Genomic DNA, 26,665 nt, shown 5'->3' with positions numbered 1-26,665 from the left:
ATGCAGCACTCCATCACTCTCCTTCTTGGTCAAATAGCCTTTACACAGCCTGGAGGTGTGTTTTGGGTTATTATCCCACTAAGCGCAAACCAGATAGGATGCCGTATTGCTGCAGAATGCTGTGGTAGCCATGCTGGTTAAGTGTGCCTTGAATTCTAAATAAATCACAGACAGTGTCACCAGCAATGTACCCATACACCATCACACCTCCTCCTCCATGCTTCATGGTGGGAACCACAAAATGGATTACGTTCAAACGGCTCTCCTGTGAAGTAGTGACCCGCGACATACGCCTGAAACGGGTCACAAATGATCAGCTCAAACGCATTAAGAAGGAAAGAAATTCCACAAATCAACTTTTCACAAGGCACACCTGTTAGTTGAAATGCATTCCAGGTGACTACCTCATGAAGCTGGTTGAGAAAATGCCAAGAGTGTGCAAAGCTGTCATCAAGGCAAAGAGTGGGTACTTTGAAAAATCTCAAATTTATTTTGATTTATTTAACCCTTTTTTGGTTACTACATGATTCCATATGGGTTATTTTATAGTTTTGATGTCTTCACTATTATTATACAATGTAGAAAATATGAAAAAAAAGAAAAATACTGGAATGAGTAGGTGTGTCCAAACCTTTGACTGGTACTGTTTATATATTTTTAAAACGACCAGAAATGTTCAGGAATTTAACGGATCCAATTCTGTTCGGATCTCAATTTTGGGATCCAATAAGACCTCTACTCCAAATATATAGTATTTGTTATAATTTATTTTCCTGAGCCTTCTTGTTGCAGCCTTATGACCACACCTGGGATGAAGAGGACAAAGTAAGTACTGCTAGCTGAATTCAGAACAAGCATTAGCTGTTTGCTGTATGTCAAGCAAAGTTAGAAAGTGCTTTGCTAAAGTCTATGAGCCTTCAAGGAGTGCCTGCTCAAATTGAACAAACTGTATATGAAGTCAACTACTTAGGATCGATAGGATCAACAATGATACGCTCTTATAGAACATATGTTTGTGACTCACTGACACTGGGTTAAAATGTCACGTTTCTGAGAATCTCGCAAGTTGGCCTTTAATAGGGTGTTTTCTGCTCAATGTACTGTGTGGGAGGTAGAACAATACAAATATTGAATAACATGACTGTACATGTTTTATTTCTTATACAAGAGAAGTTTCAATCATACATTGATCCGTTTCAGCCATGACTTTTTGGATCCCATGGATGAGTTTTGAATCATGGAACTGCTCCTTAAAGGAGAAGTTTACCCAAATCCAGAATCTCCCAAGTGATTCCATACATTGAAAATAGATCAGTGGGGTTTGCCCTCTCCCTCCTCTCTCTCCCTTTATATTTTTTATTTTACCTTTATTTAACCAGGTAGGCCAGTTGAGAAGTTCTCATTTAAAGCTGCGACCTGGCCAAGATAAAGCAAAGCAGTGGGACAAAAACGACAACACAGAGTTACACATGGGATAAAAAAATGTAGTGCTGTACTGAAAAAACGGTCACGTGGCATTGCTGGATGCAGGCCTGCTCTGCTCCGTTGCCAGCCTGATTCTTGAAGTTCAAGGTGTTCTTATTGTGTTATTAGCATTGCACCATATAATGTAGACATACAGTATAGGCCTAGGTGCTCTACAGGATAGCATATGTGCCTTATGTATTTATGACGGGGCGGTGTGACAATAGACATTGTGTCACCTTATATTGCAGAACAGAATATCCAAAAAACACTGTGATATATAAACATAGGCTATATGGTGTTTTGAGCTAACGTCAAAACATAAAACCCACTAATATCCCCATTCATAAAGGTTTAAGAGAAGCGATCATTCAGTAAAGTAAAGTTTGGCTACTTACTCATTAGGTAACTGTCCATTTGTCCCAGCTGGAACAGGTGTGCATCTCCAATTCCTTTTTGGAATATGGATAAATGTTTCCAGGACACCAGAGTTAATCTGGGCAGCAATATCCCCGTGGTCTCAAAAGCAAACTAACTGCTTTTTATCATAATTATGTTCCTCCATTTCTATAAGAATTGTAGTTACATATTCAAATGATCTGCAGCACAAACATTCCTCATTCGCAGCATTGGAGCGCAATTGCCACAATTACACCACCAGTCAGTCCGTGATGATCCTGAGGATGGTTGGGGCTGTGGTCCAGCTACTGCTGCGGCTTCGATGGCTAAAGCAGCAGCGGCCATCTGAAGCTCAATTTGCCTCAATTCTTCGTCCAAATACTCGGTTCGACAACACCATGGGCACCTCTCCAGTAGTTTTCTTCATCACTCACAAGTTTTTGTTGTCAGACATAATTGTAGGTTGTTGTTTACTTTGTATAACTAATGTCTAACGTTGTCTTCATTTCTGCGCCAAAAAAAGTGCATCTGTCAATAAGGGCATACAGTGCAATTTCTACTTAGCCGGGATTCCCCCCGAGAGCGCACATGTGGCAGTTGGCTACATAAAATAATTATGTAAAATAATTTCAAATGTTTTAGGTGGAGAAGTACACATTTCCTGACTCAAAACAAATAGCTCATTCGGCCGTACGCCTTCAATAAAACAACGAATTTGTCCACACTTCGCAGATTTGTGAATCATGAATTCACTGGCAACAGAGCAGAGCGAGGCCTGCATCCATCAATGCCACAAGTCACGTGACCTACAGGGAGAGAGAGGGGGAGAGGGCAAACTCCACTGAACTAGTGTCAATGTATGGAATACACTTGGGAGTTTCTGGATTTTGGCCAAACTTCTCCTTTAATGAACCTTCTTTCACTATGCATTCAGAATAGATCAAACATTCATAACTACATCACATTAAGGTTATCTAACTCCATACAGTCATTCAGGGAAACTATGCAGTATTTACATAGTAGTCTACTCAATGCAATCACTACACAAGTTAAATTATTAAATGGTTTTGTGAGTTTGTTTTGCTGAGTCTTTGCAAAAACATTTGCTCAGTAAGGATAAATAATTATGTCCCTAAGCAAATCTGTATATATAAAGATTGCATAGGAAAGCTCTACTTATTGTAACCCATAGTTTTTGGTGAATGAGAGAAAAAAAAACATGAGGTATCCAAAGAATCCTAAAGATCCAGCATCATATACTAACATATAACCTATAACTTTGGTTTAAACGCAGCCAAAAACAAAACATAAAATTACCCACTTATCCACCGAAAATTTGGTAATAAAGAGAAACATTACATGATTATGTGTAATAATGTCATAAGCTTGTCGATGTATCCAAAAAATGAACTCCCAGCCCCATCTTGTGGAATGATATAATACTATGAAATCAATAAATGGCAAACAAATGTGTATCTGTGTATAAGATGTGTATAATATATGTACATTGTGCCCCATTGTGCCCTATGCCCCATTGTTAAGAGGTTGCTACTGTTGTTGTTCCATCCACACCCAGAAACTGACTACAGCGGTTCTAAACAAAGCCCATAAAGCATAGTGTAACTTAGCACTGACATTCACACTTTCACAAATTAGATTTTGTAACCATAGCACCATGTACATTTCAAGGAGGATCCAGTGTGTTTTGAAGAACTCCGAGCCCTCAGAAGTGAGTTCTGTCCAGGTCCTGGCTGGTGGTGGTGGTGGGCTAAGCGTCTGGGTAGACCAGGAAGCCTGAGAAGGTGGTGTAGCGTCCCTGGTTGCTGTAGACGGCGTAGCGCTCGTCCTGCTGGCTGTAGAGCCACACGTTGTCCCCCCTATGCAGCGACAGCAGCAAACTCTGGCTCTGCATCTCCCTCCTCCTGGACGTATCCTCGTCAAACACCATGGCCTGCACCTCGCCGTGGCCTGTCATCAGCTTGACTGACACTGCCCTGCGCGGGTGCTTCCCCACAGTGAAGGCAAAGTAGTAGGCACCAGGGTAGCGGCAGGTGAAGCGGCCCGACGTCTTGTTAAAGTGCCCTCCAATGTTGACGTATTCCACATCAAAGGTCAGAGGCTCCTTCTCCTGGTGCCCGCCACCATTCTCCCCCAGGACCGGGGATGTCCTGGCCATGGAGAAGGCAGAGCGAGGCTCCACAGGGGCCTCAGCACTACCACTCCAGCCGTACCTATGGTCTCCAGGAGGGGGACAGTTGGAGTTTGCGTAGGGCTGCCCTGACAGGGATCGGTGGTTGTAGAGATAGCCAGTGGCGGAGATGTCGGGGTACACCAGGTAACCGGTGAAGGTGATGTAAGGTCCAGCATTGCTGTATAGAGCATACTGAGGACTGTCCTGCAGCATCAGCCACACTGTGTCCATGGCCTTCAGGCTGATCATGACACTTTGACTCTGGACCTTCCTCCCTTTCTTTTTGTAATCGTCATAGGCTATAGCCTGCACCTCCTGCCCATTCTTCACCAGTATGACAGACAACATCTTCTTGGGATATTTCCCCAACGTGAAGGACAAGTAATAGGCCCCAGGGATTCTGCAGCGGAAGTGGCCCGTGTCTGGGTTGAAATCACTCCCTGTGTTGACTAGGAGCTTGTTGAAGGTCACAGCCTTCTGAGTGCCTCCCAGGATGCTATTGGTCCGCGTGGCTGAAAAGGCGGAGCGGAGGCCAGTCATCACGGGAGCCACATGGAGGGGTGTGACCGACCCCAGGAAGTTGAAAATGCCCAGTAGACAGGCCATGCGCCAGGGATTGCTACATGGTGCCACCTCAACTAGGAGAGATAAACAACAGAGTAAAAATATCTCACTTTCTTCAAAAACAACCTACACAGTTCTATTTGTACCCTGGCTGTTCTATTCTGTGTTTGCTTCAGACAACTTTTGTCAATGTAACAATGTAGTTTTGTTTATTTGTGTTTTTATGTAAATAAAATAAATAAACAAAGCTACATTGTTACAATGACAAAAGATGTCTGAAGGAAACACAGAATAGAACAGCCAGGGTATAAGTAGAACTGTTCTAGGTTGTTTTTGAAGAAAGTTTTGTTCATTTGAAAAGATTGATTTTCTAAGGGTTGTAGGATTTTGGGCAAAAAAGTTTCCTTACTGCACAGCATTTCACACCTGTACAATGTAAACATTTTTTGTTTCATTTTTTCAATGTTAAAAAAAGTAAAGGTTACCAGGCCGAATCGAATATGGGCCAATGCAAGCAACCTGTGTGTTATGGGCTAAGATTGTGCAATGTGTCATTGTGTGATGGGCTGGTTGAAATACTATATGAGTGGGTTAGGAAGTCTGGTTGATCTCTGTCAGGACAGATCCCGCTCCTCAAATCAGATGCCCTGTGGAAGCAACAGCCCCTCTAATTCAGCTGGTATTGTCTGTTCTCTCTGTGCACTGAGAAAAAGTACTAGATTAGACCCTGGTTCATCTGTTCCTGTGTGCCCGGACAATGGAACATTTGGAAGGGGGGCAAGGTGGAGCAGGGAAGGGAATTTTTTATTTTTTTTCTATGAAGCCCTTTGACATGGTGGACAATTGGTCGACGAAAGATCACAGTGTGACCATGGGAGGGATAGGTTGGGGGTCAATTTGGGGAACAAGCATCAATACTTTATCATTATGTTAAACATAATTTATATATGATATATCATGTATATCTTTTTTTATCCTGATTAGACTGTTATAAAAGGCACTGTTGAAATCTTGAAGTGAGTTGTCATTTCAGGTCCTAAGCAGGTATTTCACCAGCTTGCTATAATGAATTGATGTTCTCTCTTTGTGTTCTTTGTAACCTGTTGATAGAGCTCTGGTAAATTCATAGTGCAAGGTTGAAAGGCTGGAGAGTTCCCATCCCAGCTTGAATAAGTTATGGCTTCACTCATGAATTAAGCCTGTTTAATGGATCATTTGACATCCTCTAAAACAGTGGTTCCAAAACTTTTTATAGTCCCGTACCCCTACAAACATTCAACCTCCAGCTGCGTACCCCCTCTAGCACCAGGGTCAGTGCACTCTCAAATGTTGTTTTTTGCCATCATTATAAGCCTGCCATACACACTATATAATACATGTATTAAACATAAGAATGAGTGTGAGTTTTTGTCACAACCCGGCTCGTGGGAAGTGACAAAGAGCTCTTATAGGACCAGGGCACAAATAATAATATAATAATAATCAATCCTTTTGCTCTTTATTTAACCATCTTACATATAAAACCTTATTTGTTAATCGAGAATTGTGAATAACTCACCACAGGTTAATGAGAAGGGTGTGCTTGAAAGGATGTACATAACTCTGCAATGTTGGGTTGCATTGGAGAGAGTCTGTCTTAAATCATTTTCCGCACACAGTCTGTGCCTGTATTTAGTTTTCATGCTAGTGAGGGCCAAGAAGCCACTCTCACATAGGTTCATGGCTGCAAAGGGCATCAGTGTCTTAACAGCGTGATTTGCCAAGGCAGGATACTCTGAGCGCACCCCAATCCAGAAATCTGGCAGTGGCTTCTGATTAAATTCAATTTTCACAGAGCTGCTTCTTGCAATTTCGATGAGGCTCTCTTGTTCAGATATCGGTAAGTGGACTGGAGGCAGGGCATGAAAGGGATAACGAATCCGGTTGTTTGTGTCATCCGTTTCGGGGAAAGTACCTGCGTAATTGCACACCCAGCTCACTCAGGTGCTTCGCTATATCACATTCGACATTGTCCGTAAGCTTGAGTTCATTAACACACAAAAAAATCATACAATGATGGAATGTCCTGTGTGTTGTCCTTGTTAATGCAGACAGAGAAGAGCTCCAACTTCTTAATCATAGCCTCAATTTTGCCCTGCACATTGAATATAGTCCCTGTAATCCTAGATTCAGATCATTCAGGCGAGAAAAAACATCACCCAGATAGGCCAGCCGTGTGAGAAATCATCATGCAAGCGGTCAGCCAAGTGAAAATTATGGTCAGTAAAGAAAACTTTAAGCTCGTCTCTCAATTTAAAAAAACAGTGGATGCTGCAGTGTACCCAAGTGGCGTCGGGAGCAACTGATTGCACTCGCGTTACCACTCCACTATGTCTCCCTGTCATGGCTTTTGCGCCATCTGTACAGATACCAACATGAGCAGCAACTATGTTTGGCTATATACGGACCGTTAGTGGAATTCCCGCGAGAGAATAACAGTTAATGTGATTGAATCTTAACTACTTGACTAGTCTACCTGTATTTGACATTGTGTTGTTATTTCGCTGAACACTAGATGGTTTCATTTTATTTTTGGCAGTGAAACGAGGCTACTCAGGCGAGAAAAAAACCTCACCCGAATATAAATGGATTGTTTGAAAATTTGAATAATTTTTGTACTTTTTAATTTGGCATACACAATGGAATTGTGCATAACCCTGGGGGTACACGTACTCGAGTTTGGGAAGTTTTATTACTTATTTATATATATATTTTACATTTATTTAACTAGGCAAGTCAGTTAAGAATATATTCTTATTTACAATGATGACCTACCGGGGAACAGGGCAGAACAACTTGTTCTGCTTGTTCAAGGGCAGAACAACACATTTGTACCTTATCAGCTCAGGGATTCAATCCAGCAACCTTTCGGTTACTGGTCCAATGCTCTAACCACTAGGCTACCTGCCGACCCAGGAATACCTGCTCTAAAACATTCCATTAGCATTCATCAAATGTGTTGGAACTGAGTATAACAATATAAACAGTAGACCTATCTCACTCAAGATATGAACACAGAACAAATATATTTTTAAATGAGTTTCCTTAATTTTTTTGTAAAACATTTTTATCAAATGACAAAATCTCCCAAAATACCAGAGATCCCAATCATATGCTGTACAGCTGCTCTTGCACTAAATGAGCAGAAAACTGGCACCTAGTAAATAAAATATACTGTACATTAACATCAGTAATTACAGGCTTATAACCAGAGATTTTTAACATTGTTATTTTCATATGTCTACCACTGTTGCTTGTAATGTTAATTCCTAAGCACTGTTATAAAAGATGTGAGTTTCAATGTGTTAAACTATTTGAAAGCTCTGCTGAGAGAACAGAACAGTGAGTTGGCAAAAGAGGACATTTTTATCAACTGCCATAATGTAAAACTCCAAATCCAGAAGTCAAACTTTGTTCTTCTATTTAACGATATGGAAACATTTAGCTCACAAAACCAGGACAGAAAAATACCAATACCAATTCTCATGAAATGTAATCCATAAAATGGTCCTTTGGAAGATTGTTGACAAATATTTTACATTTCTTTCTAAAGGTACAATTATTGAAATCAAAAAAGAGGTCATATTACAAAGCAAGCGGTAAAGCTTCGTATGACACACATATTTTTGCTTTGTAGCACCTACAGATTAAACATTATGGAGTCTTACAGGAGGCTTGGGTAAGGCCAAAATGTCATAAATATGGCAACTTTGATAAATATTTTCTCAATTATGCTTTTAGATACAAATGTTAAATATATGTCAACAATCCTTCATCCAAAGGACTATTCTATAGTTTAATTTTCATAACAATCCCCAAAATAATGGTCTTTTTTTTGTCCTGGTTTCATGAGGAATCACTCATTTTAAAATATGGCAATCAAAATAATATCATAACAATTCAAATGATTTGAATGAGGTCAGATTTAGTTAGGATTCTTACAGATTTCAACAGCAACAATCCCATAGCTCTTACCTCTCACAAGCCATCTCACAAAATCTAATCATTTCTGTACTGGAACACATGTAATTCTCAGCTCTACATCTTCAGTCTGTAATTGACCTGACAGCTTATGGCAGAGAAATACATCTCTATAGAGTGTGGGTCCTACCTGTTCTCATGTGCTGGTACAGAGTGTGCATGCCTGTAGTCAGCTGGTCACCTTCTCTCTAGTCAGCCTTCTCTCTAGTCAGCCTTTTCAATGGGACCCGTGGAGCTTCAAGAGGTGGAGCTCCACGGGTCCCATTGTACAATGCTGATCCCTGCATCCTGATCTGGTCCGGAAGTTTACCATTGAGGGGAGGAAATACACAGGTTTGTTTAGTCTCATGAGGGAACAGAACAGCTAGTTCACTGTGTTCTGTTTATAATCCTTAAAAGCAACAAAAGCAAGTCCTTCTACATCTGCATTGCTTGCTGTTTGGGGTTTTAGGCTGGGTTTCTGTATAGCACTTTGTGACATCGGCTGATGTAAAAAGGGCTTTATAAATATATTTGATTGATTGATTGGTTGTAAATTATAGAGCACCACATGCACAATGCATTGGTCATTTCATAGGCCTCTCAGAAATAGATGTTCAAAATAATTGTGAAACCCATGTAGGCCAGACATTTTGAAAATTAAAATAAAATCATATAGCCCTTTCGATTGCCCCCTTACCAAGAAATGATTAACATTTCGAAATTGATCAAGGGACAGTGTGCCTGTGTGATGGGTCCAAGGCCTACCTATGTCTATTTCACAGCAACAGTACGACTAACATGAAACGAAATGAATCACAGATGTTTACACAAACATCACTGACTTTAAGATGGGGATATGTCCAATCAATCACTGTCACTTATCATACCCATTAACCATAATAAAAGGACATTTACCAAACTAGCTACATTTATTTACGTTACACTTTCAGGATGGTCTCATGACGCAAAATGAGCAGAACACCGGAAGAGGTTTGTGCGTGCCTTTCGCTGTCAATGCAAACGAAAGAGAAGAGTCACAGCCAAACCCCTCATTAAAGACAAGATGGCAGGACTGCCCCGTAGGATCATTAAGGTAACTAACTATTCAGTGCTTTATGAATTACACAGACTATTGTTGTTGTCTATGACAGATTCATGATATCCTAGCTAGCTAATCCTAAAATGGTCCGCACTGTTCGTAATTTACTTAGCTTGCATTTGCCGCAGCTGCGAAGTTACTTCCGTTTCGACCCTGTTCCTAATAAACGGAATAAAGGTGGGTTAAAAATACACCCACGCCTGTAAAAGATGGCAAAGAAATGTGGCTTTTGTGTGGTTGTTTATTCGTTAATACACTCTACACGGTGAATGTAACATACTGACCAGAGTCAGAGAGTTAGCAATCAATATAACGTTAGCTTGCTAGCTATCTTAAACGTTAGCCAGCCAGTCACCCATCCCGCCCTCTCCAAATAGCTAGCAAACACTATAGCTAGCAAACACTATAGCTAGCAAACACTATAGCTAGCAAACACTATAGCTAGCAAACACTATAGCTAGCAAACACTATAGCTAGCAAACACTATAGCTAGCAAACACTATAGCTAGCCGTACATGTGTGTTGCAATGAATACACAATCAGACAGCCTATTCCCGTGACTGTGCCACAATATAAACGGCTGCAATCTCTATTTTGGGCTAAATTGCTTATCAGTATGAAGATACTTAGTCCATAACTATTAAAGGGTCAATTTAGCAGGCTATTAAGTTAGCATTTAGAACGTTACCATTGTGTGATAGCTATTTCCAGTTAGGCCTCTGTTGCTAGTTAGCTACCGTAAGTGAATGTCCCACCATTTATAGGCAGAGGCCAGGAACATGAGATTATGGAGATTATAACAGAACATGGCCAAGATGTTCAAATGTTCATAAATGACCAGCATGGTCAAATAATAATAATCACAGTAGTTATCGAGGGTGCAACAGGTCAGCACCTCAGGAGTAAATGTCAGTTGGCTTTTCATAGCCAATCATTGAGAGTATCTCTCAATGATCGATAATATAATACTTTTAACAAAAATGTTTCTTTTTCTACAATCTGTAGGAACTGAGAATAGAAAGGTTCAGAACTTTTGTGAAGCATCACAGCACAGTTGAAAAATATATGGCAGATAGAAATCCAATATGGATGGTGTTAAGAGATGGATGGGAGGGGTTGAATGAAACTGAAGGGTGGGACTAATAACAAGATAACAAATGTAAAATATACTGTGTCTGTAAAATGTATGTAAGTAAAGAACTTTTGTGAAACAACACAGTTAAAAATATATGGCAAATAAAAATCAAACTGGATGGGCATCAGAAATAGATGGGAGAGGTTGAGGGTATTGTATTTTCTACATTGTACAACAATAGTGAAGACATCAAAACTATGAAATAACACAGAATCATGTAGTAACCAAAAAAGTGTTAAACAAATCAAAATATATTTTATATTTGAGATTCTTCAAAGTAGCCACCCTTTGCCTTGATTCTCTCAACCAGCTTGGAGTTCCCACATATGCTGAGCACTTGTTGGCTGCTTTTCCTTCACTCTGCGGTCCAACTCATCCCAAACCATCTCAGTTGGGTGATTGTGGAGGCCAGGTCATCTGATGTAGCACTCCATCATTCTCCTTAGTCAAATAGCTCTTACACAGCCTGGAGGTGTGTTTTGGATTATTGTCCTGTTGAAAACAAATGATAGTCCCACTAAGCGCAAACCAGATGGGATGGCGAATCGATGTGGTAGCCATGCTGGTTAAGTGTGCCTTGAATTCCAAATGAATCACTGACCTCCTCCATGCTTCATGGTAGGAACCACACATACAGAGATCATTCGTTCACCTACTCTGCGTCTCACAAAGATATGATGGTTTGAACCAAAAATCTCAAATTTGGACTCAGACATATTTCCACCGGTCTATTTGTCCATTGCTCGTGTTTCTTGGCCCAAGAAAGTCTCTTCTTATTGGTGTCCTTTTAGTACAATTTTTTATTTTTTTTTGCAGTCTCTTCTGAACAGTTGCTGTTGAGATGCGTCTGTTACTTTTATTTGGGCTGCAATCTGAGGTGCAGTTATTCTAATTAATTTGTCCTCTGCAGCAGTGGTAACTCTGGGTCTTCCTTTCCTGTGGCAGTCCTCATGAGAGCCAGTTTCATCATAGCGCTTGATGGTTTTTGCGACTGTACTTGAAGAAACTTTCAAAGTTTTTGTAATTTTCCGGATTGACTGACCATGTCTTAAAGTAATGATGGACTGTCGTTTCTTTTTGCTTATTTAAGCTGTTCTTGCCGTAATATGGACTTGGACTTGGTCGGAAATATCATTTTTACATAACTATTCAGACCCTTTACTCAGTACTTTGTTGAAGCACCGTTGGCAGCGATCGCAGCCTTGAGTCATCTTGGGTATGACGCTACAAGCTTGGCACACCTGTATTTGAGGAGGTTCTCCCATTCTCTGCAGATCATCTCAAGCTCTGTCAGGTTGGATGGGGAGTGTCGCTGCACAGCTATTTTGAGGTCTCTTCGGAGATGTTTGATCGGGTTCAAGTCCAGGCTCTGGCTGGGCCACTCAAGGACATTCAGAGACTTGTCCTGAAGCCACTCCTTTGTTGTCTTGGCTGTGTGCTTAGGGTCGTTGTCCTGTTGGAAGGTGAACCTTCGCACCAGTCCTTGGAACCTGCTCCAGAGCGCTCAAGGATCTTTCTGTACTTTGCTCCGTTCATCTTTCCCTTGATCTTGACTAGTCTCTCAGTCCCTGGCGCTGAAAAATATCCCCACAGCATGATGCTGCCACCACCATGCTCCACCGTAGGGATGGTGTCAGGTTTCCTCCAGACATGACACTTCACGTTCAGGCCAAAGAGTTCAATCTTGGTTTCATCAGACCAAAGACTCTTGTTGTTCATGGTCAGAGTCCTTTTAGGTGCCTTTTGGCAATCTACAAGCGGGCTGTCATGTGCTTTTTACTGTCCATCAATTTCAAAGAATGCTGGAGGCCACTGTGTTCTTAGGGACCTTATATGCTGCAGACTTGTTTGGGTTCCCTTCCCCAGGTTTTTACTCTGACACGCACTGTCAACTGTGGGACCTTATATAGACAGGTGTGTGCCTTTCCAAATCATGTCCAATCAATAGAATTTTCCACAGGTGGACTCAAATGAAGTTGTAGAAACACCTCAAGCATGATCAATGGAAACAGGATGCACCTGAGCTCAATTTCGAGTCTCATAGCAAATGGTCTGAATACTTATGTAAACAAGGTGTTTTATTTTTATACATTTGCTAGAATTTCTAAACGTTTTTTGCTTTGTCATTTTGGGGTATTGTTTGTAGACGGATGAGTAAAAAAATATTTGGTGCATTTTTTTAATAAGGCTGTAAAGTAACAAAATGTGGAAAATGTCAAGGGTCTGAATATTTCCCGAATGCACTGTATTGGTATTTTAGGCTACTATGTGAAAATTAGTAGGCTGGTGAGGAGGAATAGGCCTAGGCCTGTAAAAGTCCATCTTTGTTGCTGCACCTGTCACAGGTGTCACCCTGCCTCTTGCATTAGCATAAGGCCGTATCAGATTGCTTACGCTCAGTCACGTTGAGAAGGGTGTGTTTTTCTCCAGGTCACAGCAAGGGCCTAAAATTAACACCCACCACCTGTCGATTTTGTCATTGGCGTGTAAAATGTTTACTTCACCAGCCACGTTGGCGGGGGTCAGGGCTCCACGGTGTTAGCATTTCACTCACATTCTTTTATAAAAAATAATCAAGTATGATCACATTTACAGTAAAATAAATGCTGCAGTAGCAGTTTTCAAAGTAGTTCTGCCGTTTTTGTTTCATAGCCGGTAAATTAATCGCACAAAATCAAACTACGAATCCTATATAGCCTATCCCACCTCGCGCTGCAACACTGCCTGGCTGGTGGCTGTGCACACGTAAAGAGCTGTGCACAGGTATAAAAGTTGGTCTTATTTACTTGAAACGAAAGTCTACTGAAGTGAGACTTTGTTTTTTGGCTATTTCCATTTGTTCATAAACTAGGTTGTTTTTGAGTTTCAAATGCTAGGGAAGAGAAGACAACGCTTCTACTGGTAAGACTCAATCTCACAGGTAGAAACATGACTCCAGTCACGCTACCACGGTAACCTCCCGGCCTTAAAGGGGCAGGTGAAAATTTGTCTCATCTGTGACATTTTGGTTAAGACTCAGGTCACAAAAAAATGTATTATTCAAAATACCACGTTAGTTACTTCTTACTAGTACTACATATATATATATATTGTTTTCAAAACATTATAAAGCATGCACATCTGTTTTATGTTTTGTTGGTGTAATCTTTGCGCCCCAAAATATTTTGGCTGTTAAAAAATCTGAGTGGCTGGTTGATTTTAAATCTACCTGCCACAGTGGCAGGTGGACCAAAAGGTACATTTTATGCCCTGGTCACAGCCCTGAGCCTGGGGGCAGTTGCCTTCCATGATGAGCTAGTCAGCCTACAAGATGTACTCTTCAATCAACCACTGAATATTGAATTTATTATACTTTTTAAATTTTTATACATAAGGGTGCGCCAGCCGGTAACGCCTCCACATTCATGGGGAAAGTCAGCCCTAGTTGTCACCTGTATTAATTAGGAAAACATTTTGGAAAGTTTTGCAACGGAAAACAAAAATTTGTAGATTTAGCTGCCTGATATTCTGCTTTAGACTGTATTGCAGCCAACTATAGAGCCACTAAGCGTAGTGACGCACTGCTAGCTGCCTAGTAGTAGGCATGGGCCAGGATAGGTTAGGCTAGATGTTTTGGGCTGTAGGCATTGTCTTTGAAAGATTGATCAGTCCTAACACTGAAATTATAATTTTGTGGTGGATTTTCTTAGTATTGTAAGTGATGAGTAAGCAGTGGAACAAACATACAAATGTGCCTGCTGAACAATGGTTACCACCACAAGATTTGCATCTAGGCCTAACTCTGTCTGTCGTTTGTCAGGAGACTCAGCGCTTGATGGCGGAGCCCGTCCCAGGCATCAAGGCGGAGCCTGACGAAGGTAACGCCCGCTACTTCCATGTGGTCATCGCTGGGCCCCAGGACTCTCCCTTTGAAGGTGGCACGTTTAAACTTGAACTCTTTCTTCCCGAGGAATACCCCATGGCAGCTCCAAAAGTACGCTTTATGACCAAAATATACCACCCCAACGTAGACAAGCTGGGAAGAATATGTCTAGACATATTGAAAGGTAAGGGGCGCTTGACTTGCGTCATTTTTCACCGACACGGTAGCCTGACATCCAAACTGATTTTGCTGTTTCACTGTTGTTTCAGTTCAGGTTAAGTTAATCAACAGTGGACTATTTTACTTGCATATGCACCTAAATATTTTGCTGTGCAACCTGGAATTTTTATTTAGGAGCGCCTGTGCGCCTAGAAAAAAAATCACCCAGATAGTTGTTCCAATGATTACTTCACTGTACCGCAGCCCCTTAGTGCCACTGAGAATACACTGAGCACAGATTTATGACAGTCATGCTTGCACCATTTCTACAAATAAATTGTTTTTCATTGTGCTCCTAAATTTCTTTGTGCGCTCCTACATTGTTCAACGTAGGCGCACACATGCTCCTTGTAAAAAAAAATAATAATTCAACATGGAGCGCAATGTTCAGTCAGGTTTAATCAGGATACCAACAGGGCAGGTTTTGAAAAAACTTAATTTTTCAATGCAACATGGCTCCTTGAACACATATTTAGACTGAGGTAGTTAGCAAAAACATGTAAAATTATGTCCTGAAAGAATTTTTAAAAATGTGGTAGCAGGTGCAGCTGATACAGAGATTCCTTTCATCCCCCGAAATCTGTACCCAAACCGGCCACGCGCAAATTGATTTTGTCCCCCCACAACAAACGTGATCATGACACACAGGTTGAAATATCAAAACAAACTCTGAACCAGTTATATTAATTTGGGGACAGGTCGAAAGCATTAAACATTTATGGTAATTTGGCTAGCCTCTCTGGGCTAGGTGGGACGTTTGCATCCCACCCTAGTCAACAGCCAGTGGAATCGCGTGGCGCGAAATACAAATACCTCAAATGCTATAACTTCAATTTCTCAAACATATGACTATTTTACACCATTTTAAAGACAAGACTCTCGTTAATCTAACCACATTGTCCGATTTCAAAAAGGCTTTACAGCGAAAGCAAAACATTTAGATTATGTCAAAAATAATCACACAGCCATTTTCAAAGCAAGCATATATGTCACAAAAACCAAAACCACAGCTAAATGCAGCACTAACCTTTGATGATCTTCATCAGATGACACTCCTAGGACATTGTTATACAATACATGCATGTTTTGTTCAATCAAGTTCATATTTATATCAAAAACCAGCTTTTTACATTAGCATGTGATGTTCAGAACTAGCATACCCACCGAAAACTTCCGGTGAATTTACTAAATTACTCACGATAAACGTTGACAAAATACATAACAATTATTTTAAGAATTATAGATACAGAACTCCTTTATGCAAACGCTATGTCCGATTTTAAAATAGCTTTTCGGCGAAAGCACATTTTGCAATATTCTGAGTACATAGCTCGGCCATCACAGGCTAGCTAATTTGACACCCACCAAGTTTGGGGCTCACTAAACTCAGAATTACTATTAGAAAAATTGGATTACCTTTGCTGTTCTTCGTCAGAATGCACTCCCAGGACTTCTACTTTAACAACATGTTGTTTTGGTTCCAAATAATCCATAGTTATATCCAAATACCTCCGTTTTGTTCGTGCGTTCAGGTCACTATCCGAAGGCTAACGCGCAAGCGCATTTTGTGACAAAAAAATTCGAAATATTCCATTAGCGTACTTAGAAGCATGTCAAACGCTATTTAAAATAAATTTTTATGCTATTTTTCTCGTAAAATAGCGATAATATTCCAACTGGGCAACGTTGTATTCATTCAAAGGCTGAAAAAAAAAATGGAAAAGTCTCGTGAAAGCGCATCTCAGTCTCACTGTCTCCAGGCTGACCACTTACAAACTCTGCTGCTGTACTTTGCCCAGAGACAGCAGACACCCTGTTCCACTTTCTGGCGGCTTTAGATAGCCAATGGAAGCCTTAAAAAGTGTCACGTTACAGCACAGATGCTGTATTTTTGATAGGGATGCAACAGAAGGACAACAAATTGTCAGACAGAGCACTTCCTGTATGGAATCTTCTCAGGTTTTGGCCTGCCATATGAGTTCTGTTATACACAGACACCATTCAAACAGTTTTAGAAACTATAGTGTTTTCTATCCAAATCTACTAATTATATTCATATTCTCGTTTCTGGGCAAGAGGAGTAACCCGTTTAAATCGGGTACGTTTTTATCCGGCCGTGAAAATACTGCCCCCTAGCCCAGACAGGCTAGCAAGCTTGCAGTTGCTAGCTAATTTGACCTATTTAGCTAGCTTGCTGTTGCTAGCTATTTTGTCCTGGGATATAAACGTTGAGCTGTTATGTTACCTGAAATGCACAAGGTCCTCTACACTGACAATTAATTCACACACAAAGCGGTCATCCAAATCGTTTCTTGTCATCTCCTCCTACCAGGCTTTTTCTTCTTTGGACTTTATATGGCGTTTGGCATCTAACTTTTATAGTTACCACGACAACCGACTGAACTCGGTTCATCTTTCAATCACCCACGTGGGAATAACCAATGAGGAGATGGGAGGCAGGACTTGCACCGCGTTCAGCGTCACAAATAGAACTGACTTCCATTTTAGCGCTTGGCAATGCAGACGCTCGTTGGCGCAATAATTGAATAGCATGTATGTTTACATGTTATTTATGCGACGTGAACGGTGTGGTCAGCATGTAATAGGTTATGGTTAGGAAGGGATTATCTGATTCTAGGTCTGACATTTAGGGACATCTACCTTTTCTGGAAATATCAAAAATATATTTGACCTGTTTTATCATCAAAGTATCTATGTACAATCCAGTTAATCATATCATCATCTGACTGATAACAGATAGCTAGGGCTGGGCGGTATACTGTATTTGACTAAATACCAGTATTGATGCACGTTTTGGATTACCTTCTATAACGGTATTTCAATGTTTGGTTTGTTGAATGTGATATGCTACTCTGCCATGTGTAGCGTCTGTTTTTATAGTTTTCTCGCTATTTAGATCGTCTCTCTACGCTTTCCCAAAGGGTGCAATTGCAGCCTGAAATTCGGGGCATTCCTGCATGCTGGAACCCATCTTTATTGTTATATTTTTAAGCTAGGACAGGCAGGAGGTACGGGTGCCCCAGTTCAGTATGTGGCGTTAATGCGCAAAAACGTTGGTGCCAGCAACCGATAAACCCCACAGAAGAAGTGCGGGGGTTGACAACGATATCTAGCTAGCTGTACACCGGTAGACAGTGTCCTTCGTACCCGCCTGTCGGGCAGTGTTTTTCCGTAGTTCTGTTAACAACGGCGAGGGCAGGTGTTCGGCAGACGGGAGCAAAGGGAACTGCTAGCTTAGCAAGCTAGTCTGGTACACAACAGACCTACCGCCAGCATAGCAGGTGGGGGCTACACCGTGTGCTAACTAGCTAGCACACGGTGTCGCTAGTTAGCTAGCATACGGCATCGCGCCTGCTGTGCTGGCGGTAGGTGGTGGCAAACTGTTTATAGTGTCCTTTGCCGCCACCTGTCGGACACTGTTTTCCCGCAGTTCTGTTAACGAAGGTGAGGGCAGGTGGAAGCAAAGGAATCTGTCTACCGGTGTCAACCATGCTAGCTAGTAAGGAGGACTCTGGGAGGCGGGGGCGAAAAATCTCAGGAATGCACGCATGCAGGAATGACCCGGGCTGCAGTTGCACCTTGTCACTCTCTCTCCATACCGCTTTCCACACAGACCAAGCCCCGCCCCCTGCCACTCGAGCAGCGCAGAAGGGCGGCAGTTGTTGCTCACCCACTTGTATTCAGTCTGCATGGTCAATGCAGACCATGCAACATGTTGATGACAATGATGCAGATTTTCTGCTTTGCTTCTTAGTATAAATCTACAAGGGTTCTATAATTACACTTAGTTTGTGTATCTTACAGTCAGCAAACAGCTAGTTTGTCTTAGCAAGTTGTGGCTAACAATCGTTTTAGCCGCTAATGTTTATAGCTAGTTAGCTGGCTAGCGAGCTAACTAATAAATGTACTGAGTCAGAGCCAACGTAGCTAGCTAATACAGCCTGATACCTAAATCAGCATTTTTTTTGGGGGGGTGCAAAAGTATCTTCTAAATAAAAGAGGAATAGGCGAAGCATGAATATGTTAGCTACATGCAGTAGCTAATAAAAAACATTTAATGTAGCAGAAGATTATAGGGTCCCCTAGGAAACACTTAGCAATGAGTTCCTATCACAATAACGCCTGCCTGGGTTTTTCATTCTTTATCATGTCAAACAGCACTGTATTCAAAGTGCCCACTATTATATACTAACTATCTACCTCATTTTCAAACGTTGCTATGGGCACAGTCAAACAACAGGAAGTGAGGGATTCGACTTCCACTTTACTTCCCTACTGAAGCCTGCTGGTGGAAAACTTGCCAGAGTAAATTATTTTAGTCAATTTTATAGACTATTAAAGTCAAGTAAATAAGTGAAAGTGTTGTTTTTATATTTATTTCATTCAAGTCCGCTAACGTTGGCTAGACTTACTAGTAGGCTATTTCTGTAGTGATGATAACGTTAGTTGTGTTGTGCCAAGAGTTAAGGCCTGGGCCATCCACCAAGCCAATAACTATAAAGGTAACTATAATGAAATACTATATGCTACATAACTATAAAAGCATCCACACTAGAGGAAAGTTTGTTTATTGTTCTGCAGTCCTACACCTGTCAATCCACTGATCAACGCATCCTACTGCACTCTGCCTATTAATCAAGTGTTAACACAAGACCATTCACGAGGTCTCTAACTGGTTCAGACCATTCAGTGCTTTGAGGGTGTGTTCATTTTTCATAGTGACAACTGCAAATAATACTTCAATGTACATGTAGGCCTAATGAAAAATAATCGAGTAACTTGTATTTAAATGTAGCAATTCAACAACAAATGCCATTTAGCCTGCACATTTTTTACAGCATGTCATTGCCTCGTTGCAAGTGATTTCAATTTTTCTAATGGTTGTCAGTTCCTTTGGGTCTTCGTTTTCACTGTGTTCATCTCTGTATGTCCTGTGCAACTATTTGTAATGCATCAGTGCAATAATTTCATCATAACTGGTCAAAAGTGATCACACCAATGCACTTTTTCTCCTCGACAAACATTTTCTATGCTGTAGGCCTGTTATACATTCAGCAATTAGCAAGCCTGCTTCATTCCCCGAATAGGCAATTTGGCCTAGTATTAAAAAAAATTGAAATAAATGTCCTATAGGTTTTGTAGCCTATCGCTTTTCCTGAGATCTCACGAGAAGAGGAATGCCTATTGTGGAGAGGCTTGCATAGCCTGTAGCCTGTTGCGCTTGGGAGCAGCTGGAAGAGAGAGCCTAGTGATGTGTAGCCGAAGTAAGAAGCTAAATATTTGCTAGACATTAGACCATTCATTAGCTAAATATTAGGGCTATAGGCCTAATATTTACCTGTCAAAGTCCAAGAAATGGCAGATCTGTAGTGCGTTCCTCCAGGCTGCGCTCTGTGATCACCGGGGCACGCAAATCTCCACTATTGACTAGGCCTATGTTTTTAGACAAGAAAATAATTATACCTGGGCTACAACAACACAGTGCAATGAGGTAATTATTATTGTTATCAAGTGAGCATACAATTATTTCAAATTGCGGTGATGTAGGCAAATTTGATTAACCGCTGACACATCCTGTTTTGTTTCATGCCAAAATAACTACAGTGCCTTGCAAAGTATTCACCCCCTTGGCTTTTTTCCTATTTTGTTGCATTACAACCTGTAATTTACATTTATTTTGATTGATTTAATGTAATAAACATACACAAAATAGTCCAACTTTGTTTTTTTTTTGTTTTAAAAATTACAACTGAAAAGTGGTGGGTGCATATGTATTCACCCCCTTTGCTATGAAGCCCCTAAATAAGATCTGGTGCAACCAGTTACCTTCAGAAGCCACATAATTAGTTAAAGTTCACCTGTGTGCAATCTAAGTGTCACATGATCTCAGTGTATATATACACCTGTTCTGAAAGGCCCCAGAGTCTGCAACACCACCAAGCAAGGGGCACCACCAAGCAAGCGGCACCATGAAGACCAAGGAGCTCTCCAAACAGATCAGATCAAGTTGTGGAGAAGTACAGCTCAGGGTTGGGTTATAAAAAAATATCAGAAACTTTGAACATCCCACGGAGCACCATTTAAAACCATTGAAAGAAAATGGAAAGAATATGGCACCACAACAAACCTACCAAGAGAGGGCCGCCCACCAAAACTCATGCACCAGGCAAGGAGGGCATTAATTAGAGAGGCAATAAAGAGACCAAAGATAACCCTGAAAGAGCTGCAAAGCTCCACAGCGGAGATTGGCGTATCTGTCCATAGGACCACTTTAAGCCGTACACTCCACAGAGCTGGGCTTTACGGCAGAGTGGCCAGAAAAAAGCTATTGCTTAAAAAAAACAGCAAACACGTTTGGTGTTCGCCAAAAGGCATGTGGGAGACTCCCCAAACATATGGAAGAAGGTACTCTGGTCAGATGAGACTAAAATGTAGCTTTTTGGCCATCAAGGAAAACGCTATGTCTGGCGCAAACCCAACACCTCTCATCACTCCGAGAACACCATCCAGTGAAGCATGGTGGTGGCTGCATCATGCTGTGGGGATGTTTTTCATCGGCAGGGCTTGGAAACTGATCAGAATTGAAGGAATGATGGATGGTGATAAATACAGGGAAATTCTTGAGGGGAAACCTGTTTCAGTCTTCTGGAGATTTGAGACTGTGATGGAGGTTCACCTTCTAGCAGGACAATGACCCTAAGCATACTGCTAAAGCAACACTTGAGTGGTTTAAGGGGAAACATTTAAATGTCTTGGAATGGCCTAGTCAAAGCCCAGACCTCAATCCAATTGAGAATCTGTGGTATGACTTAAAGATTGCTGTACACCAACAGAACCCATCCAACTTGAAGGAGCTGGAGCAGTTTTGCCTTGAAGAATGGGCAAAATTCCCAGTGGCTAGATGTGCCAAGCTTACAGAGACATACCCCGAGAGACTTGCAGCTGTAATTGCTGCAAAAGGTGGCTCTGCAAAGTATTGACTTTGGGCGGGGGGTGAATAGTTATGCATGCTCAAGTTTTCAGTTTTTTTGTCTTATTTCTTGTTTGCTTCACATAAAAATAAAAAAATGCATCTTCAAAGTGGTAGGCATGTTGTGTAAATCAAATGATACAACCCCCCCCAAAAAATCAATTTTAATTCCAGGTTGTAAGGCAACATAATAGGAAAAATGCCAAGGTGGGTCAATACTTTCGCAAGCCACTGTACATTGGACAACAGCCTAGGCCTGGTTATGCAAGCATTTGGAACAGTTTGGGTCTATTCTCAACAGTTTGGAAGAACCAGAGAGGTACATTGACAGACCACTCATATGGTATAGACCTATTTTGTCAGGATGTAGTCTATTAAGATAGACCTACTATAGGAAAATATGGGCTTCTCCTTCCAATTGCCCGCCCATTAATTCTATAGCTTATGTTACATTCAGCAAGTAAGAGCAAGCGTGCATCTGTCTTCCAATAGGCTATTAATAGGCTAAAGAAAGTAAGTCTAAACAAGTGTCCAACAAGCTTTTGTAGTCTTTTCCTGGGACTCCACAAGATTTAAAAGGAATAGCTGTGGCATCGGAGAAGCCAGGTGTGTAATTGTAACAGAACAATGAAGACAGACTGGCTCAAGATTAAGTCGATAGCCTAAAATGCTGACCACACCGCTCGCATTACGTGCACGAGCGTTGGAAAATAAATGTACACATACATGTTATTCAATCATTGCATCCAAACTGCTTGCGCGGGTCAATGAGCGTCTCCCTAGCCAGGCGCTAAAAACTTGGTTCCAATTTGTGACGCGCTGCAAGTCCCGTCTCTCCCACCTCCCCATTGGTTTTTAGGAGCATATACCCACGTGGGTGATTGAAAGATGAACTGAGATCCACACTCCAGTTGGTGGTGGTAATGCACCTTAAAGTTGGTTGCCAACCAGAATATAACGTCCAAAGAAGACTGAAGGAGGAGAGATTACTAGAAACAAACTCTGTTTACCCTTTTTTATCTGTGGATTAATTGTCGAAGTAGAGGAACTTGTGCATTTCATTTAAAATAACAACCCAATGTTTATATCCCAGGACAAATTAGCTAGCAACAGCAACCTAGCGAGCTAAATTGCCATGAATGTTTAATGCTTTTCGACCTGTCCCCAAATGAATATAGTTGGTTCAGAGTTTGTTTTGATATTTCAACCTGCGTGTCCTGATTTGTGTCTGGTGTGGATGGACAAAATCAACATGCACACGATGGCAGACGCATGCACGCGCCTGGTCTAGTCAGCATGTAAGAGCCAATTTATGCTTGATCCGAAAATGTGGTCAGAGGCGCTGTATGGAGGTTGTGACTCAATTGTGGAGGCAGTCAGAGGCCAAATTGAGGTCTGTACCATATTGCCGTGCCCCTTTCGAATTTTGTAACAATGCAGAGGGCTCCATATAGCTCTGCATTGACATGATTGATTGGTTGATGGTAGGTGAGGGCGGGAGGTCCTGTATTAACACAAACTGACTTCCTTGACAACTTCCTTCACAATAGCACAATAGCGCTTCGGAGAAGCGCAAGAAGTATGAATGCCCAGAATTTTGCAGAGGCCGTATCACCATAAATGCTGTACGGCCAATGCAGACGTCGGATTGACCATGCAGCACCTTTTAATTTAGAAGCGTATGCATATTAGCCTATAATTCATAAACTCAATCTTAGGCTTAATACTGCAGTGAATATTTCCAGTCAATTTACACAGCAAAATAAAAAAGTTGATCAGACAACAAAGTCATAGGTAGCCTATATTATGTGTTTTTTGGGGGGGGTTTTGTTTCTGCATTTCAGCCTAAAAGTCCAGGCACATTAGCAGGACAGTAATATGGTGTATTTTGTCATGATGTATCAGCTAATTTCTTGTGGACTGCATATGAATTATGATAATGCAGGCGCACTGAGGAAGTTAAGTGTTAAAATGAGTTGGATAAAATTATAATAACTATTCTATTTCCATCATTTCAACAGTTCACCCAAGTGTTTTGATCAAAGTTAAATTACAATTGCAGTATTTGGTTAAAAATAACACCTAGATAAAAAAATGTTTTGCCCAAATCGTGCAGCCCTACGTGGCATTGTGGAAAGGATCTCAAATGAGTGCAGAATGGAGAAAGACCCATTTCGAAATTGCTTAGAATGTATGGGTTGCCACTCTAGGGTCATGCACTACTCGCAAAGCAAATTTTGAACTTGTATTATTCAAAAACATGAAATAGCATCAACATTTAGAAAAATATTGTGATATGATATTTTGGCCTTATCGCTCAGCCCTAACAGATACAGGGGAGATGAGACGTCTTTAACTGTCTGTCACACCGCTGCAGCTTCTCTGTATGTATGTCATACACATCAGTGAGTTCAGGCTCGCTAGTGGGACAGGCCTGGGAATTGTTTCCTGCCATATACCCACTGCATTAGAATCATGTTTGGCCTGCGAGCGCTATGAGGGATTTTCTTTTTTAATCTCGCCCAAAAGATCAAGGGCATCTCAGAATTCAACTTTTGACCTCCCACTCAAGCCGCATATCCCCATTGCTGCGACATGCCCCCATCGCTCAAAATGGATACATGCCTCAAATGTCTCTCCCTCCCTCTATCCCCTTTTTCTCCTCCCTTCATCCCTCACTTTCTCCCCCTCCTCATTTGTACTTTTTTGTTTTCTTATAAAATCTCCTTCCACAGATAAATGGTCTCCAGCCTTACAGATCCGCACAGTCCTGCTATCAATCCAGGCATTACTAAGCGCTCCTAACCCTGATGATCCTCTAGCGAATGACGTTGCGGAGCAGTGGAAATCCAATGAAGCTCAAGCCATAGAGACAGGTGAGTCTTGATGAAGCTCGGCTCTGAGTGGTGAACTCCTCCAAAGTGCACTCCTACTCACTCACCACACCCACTTGTCTGGGTCATGTTCGTTATGGCACACAACAGAAAGGGAACATTTACTTTTATTTTTAGACAAGTCCAGGTCGTTTCTCCCTGTTTCAGTCCATGTTCTTGTGTGTTTGGTGCCCGGTTAACAAAACCTTGTTAAAATTTTACACAGTAGCTCAGTTTCTCAATGCAGCCTACTGTTCAGCCAATCCAACACTGATTAATATTGGTGCTGATGCTTTATGTTACTGGTAACTTTAGATTCTACACCTTATGAACTCGACTTCTTTTGATATAAACATTTAATTTGTATGTTGTGGCTTTTTTTACCCTGTGGCCTATCCTGCAAAGCAAGTTCAAATGTGATGAAGTTACAACTTGAAGCCTCAAGGATTCTACCAAAAGACTAATAAATAACTGACTCACTACACTTGCTTTCTGAGCTCATCTCTCTCCCTTATTTTGTGTTGCAGCCCGGACATGGACCAGGCTTTACGCTCAGAACAACATAGAAGTGTAAAAAAGGGGAAAACAGCGGAGAGAAACCAAGCGGGAAGTCAGTGTGAACACACATTCCTCATCTTCTGCCAAGACCTCTTCTTTGTAATTCATGTGCATTTAAAGGACACCATATTGGAGGGGGGAAAAAATATCATAAAAAAACACATTTAAGGAATATTGCGAAAAAAAGACCAGTGAATTTGATATAAATGCTCATAAGAGAAATTGAAAAGCCTGACTTGTCGTCTTTGTCATAATTCACTACTGTTCAGATGCATTGGCAGATCTGACTCACCACCTGGTTCTTTTTCCATTCATTTTGGAGGAAACCAGCAACATCTGCTTTAATGAGCTTCGTACAAAAAAATATTAAAAAATAAGTGTCTATCCCATGTTTGTTTCATGGGGGAGGGTAAGATTTATTGTCCAAGATTGCCTAACTTTTTACTTTTCTTTTAACTTTGTTGTCGCTCGTGATGCTGGTTTGTGTATTGAAAGCAGCTGATTAGCCCCAGGTAGACACACCCTTTGAGACAGACTATGGATGGACTCATTCCTCTGTAGAAGGCCTACTAGCAAAACAACAACCTAGCTCCTGCTAAACCACATTTCTGACTTGAACATTAAATACAAGTAACAATCTAATGACTAAACAATTAATCTGAGCCTGCCATCATCACGTTTAACTGTTGCAACCTTTGTGTGGGAGAGCGGTAGGGATGGCGGGGACAGGAATTCCATAATTATCTATAGTTTTAGGAATATATTTTATTCTTATGTCTTATTTTATTTGAATGTTTTCCTGACATCAGCCTACTACAGTGGAGGCTGGTGGGAGGAGCTATAGGAGGATGGTATCATTGGAATGGAATCAATGGAACGTATCAAACATATGTAAACCATGTCTCTACTACTACTGACTCTCTGGCTACATGGCTCTTTTAGCTTCTTGTTCTTCCTGTTTGTCACAATCTAATGTTACAAGACACAACGGTTGACTTCCTCCCCATGGCATTTATTTCAGAAAATAATAAGGGGGGGTGCATTGGAGTTGTTAGTTCGGCAGTGTGTGCTGAGGGGAATTGTGTTCGAAGGGGTTGTGGAGAGGGTGAGGGGAGATAACTGAACAATATTTGTCAATATTTGTTTTTGGTTTGAAAAGTCTTTTCAGTTCTCTGTATAGTCATTATTTCTATTGAGGGGAAAAATGTTTACCTGCTCTCTGAATGGTATGAAAACAGTCCACTGGTATTCTTTTTTTCTGTAAATAAAATCTGTTGATTAATAAGAAAATATTGTAAGCCTTTGTTT

The 26,665-nt window shown here is 41.1% G+C and overlaps 1 protein-coding gene and 1 pseudogene across 1 annotated transcript; one reads left to right on the top strand and one right to left on the bottom strand.

Annotated features, from left to right (window-relative positions):
* Window positions 1-2,744: 2,744 nt before the first annotated feature.
* On the bottom strand, window positions 2,745-10,542 carry LOC115152172 (complement C1q tumor necrosis factor-related protein 4-like; annotated as a pseudogene).
* Window positions 9,578-26,647, top strand: ube2na (ubiquitin-conjugating enzyme E2Na). The gene is made up of 4 exons (XM_029696747.1): window positions 9,578-9,713; window positions 14,654-14,900; window positions 24,662-24,802; window positions 25,327-26,647. Exons 1-4 carry the CDS (start codon window positions 9,684-9,686, stop codon window positions 25,371-25,373), a joined length of 465 nt encoding a protein of 154 aa, XP_029552607.1. The 5' UTR covers window positions 9,578-9,683; the 3' UTR covers window positions 25,374-26,647.
* Window positions 26,648-26,665: the final 18 nt, after the last annotated feature.

This window comes from Salmo trutta, chromosome 17 (genome assembly GCF_901001165.1).
Source record: "Salmo trutta chromosome 17, fSalTru1.1, whole genome shotgun sequence".
Classification (NCBI taxonomy): domain Eukaryota; kingdom Metazoa; phylum Chordata; class Actinopteri; order Salmoniformes; family Salmonidae; genus Salmo; species Salmo trutta.
This window is presented reverse-complemented; position numbering and strand designations above follow the sequence as displayed.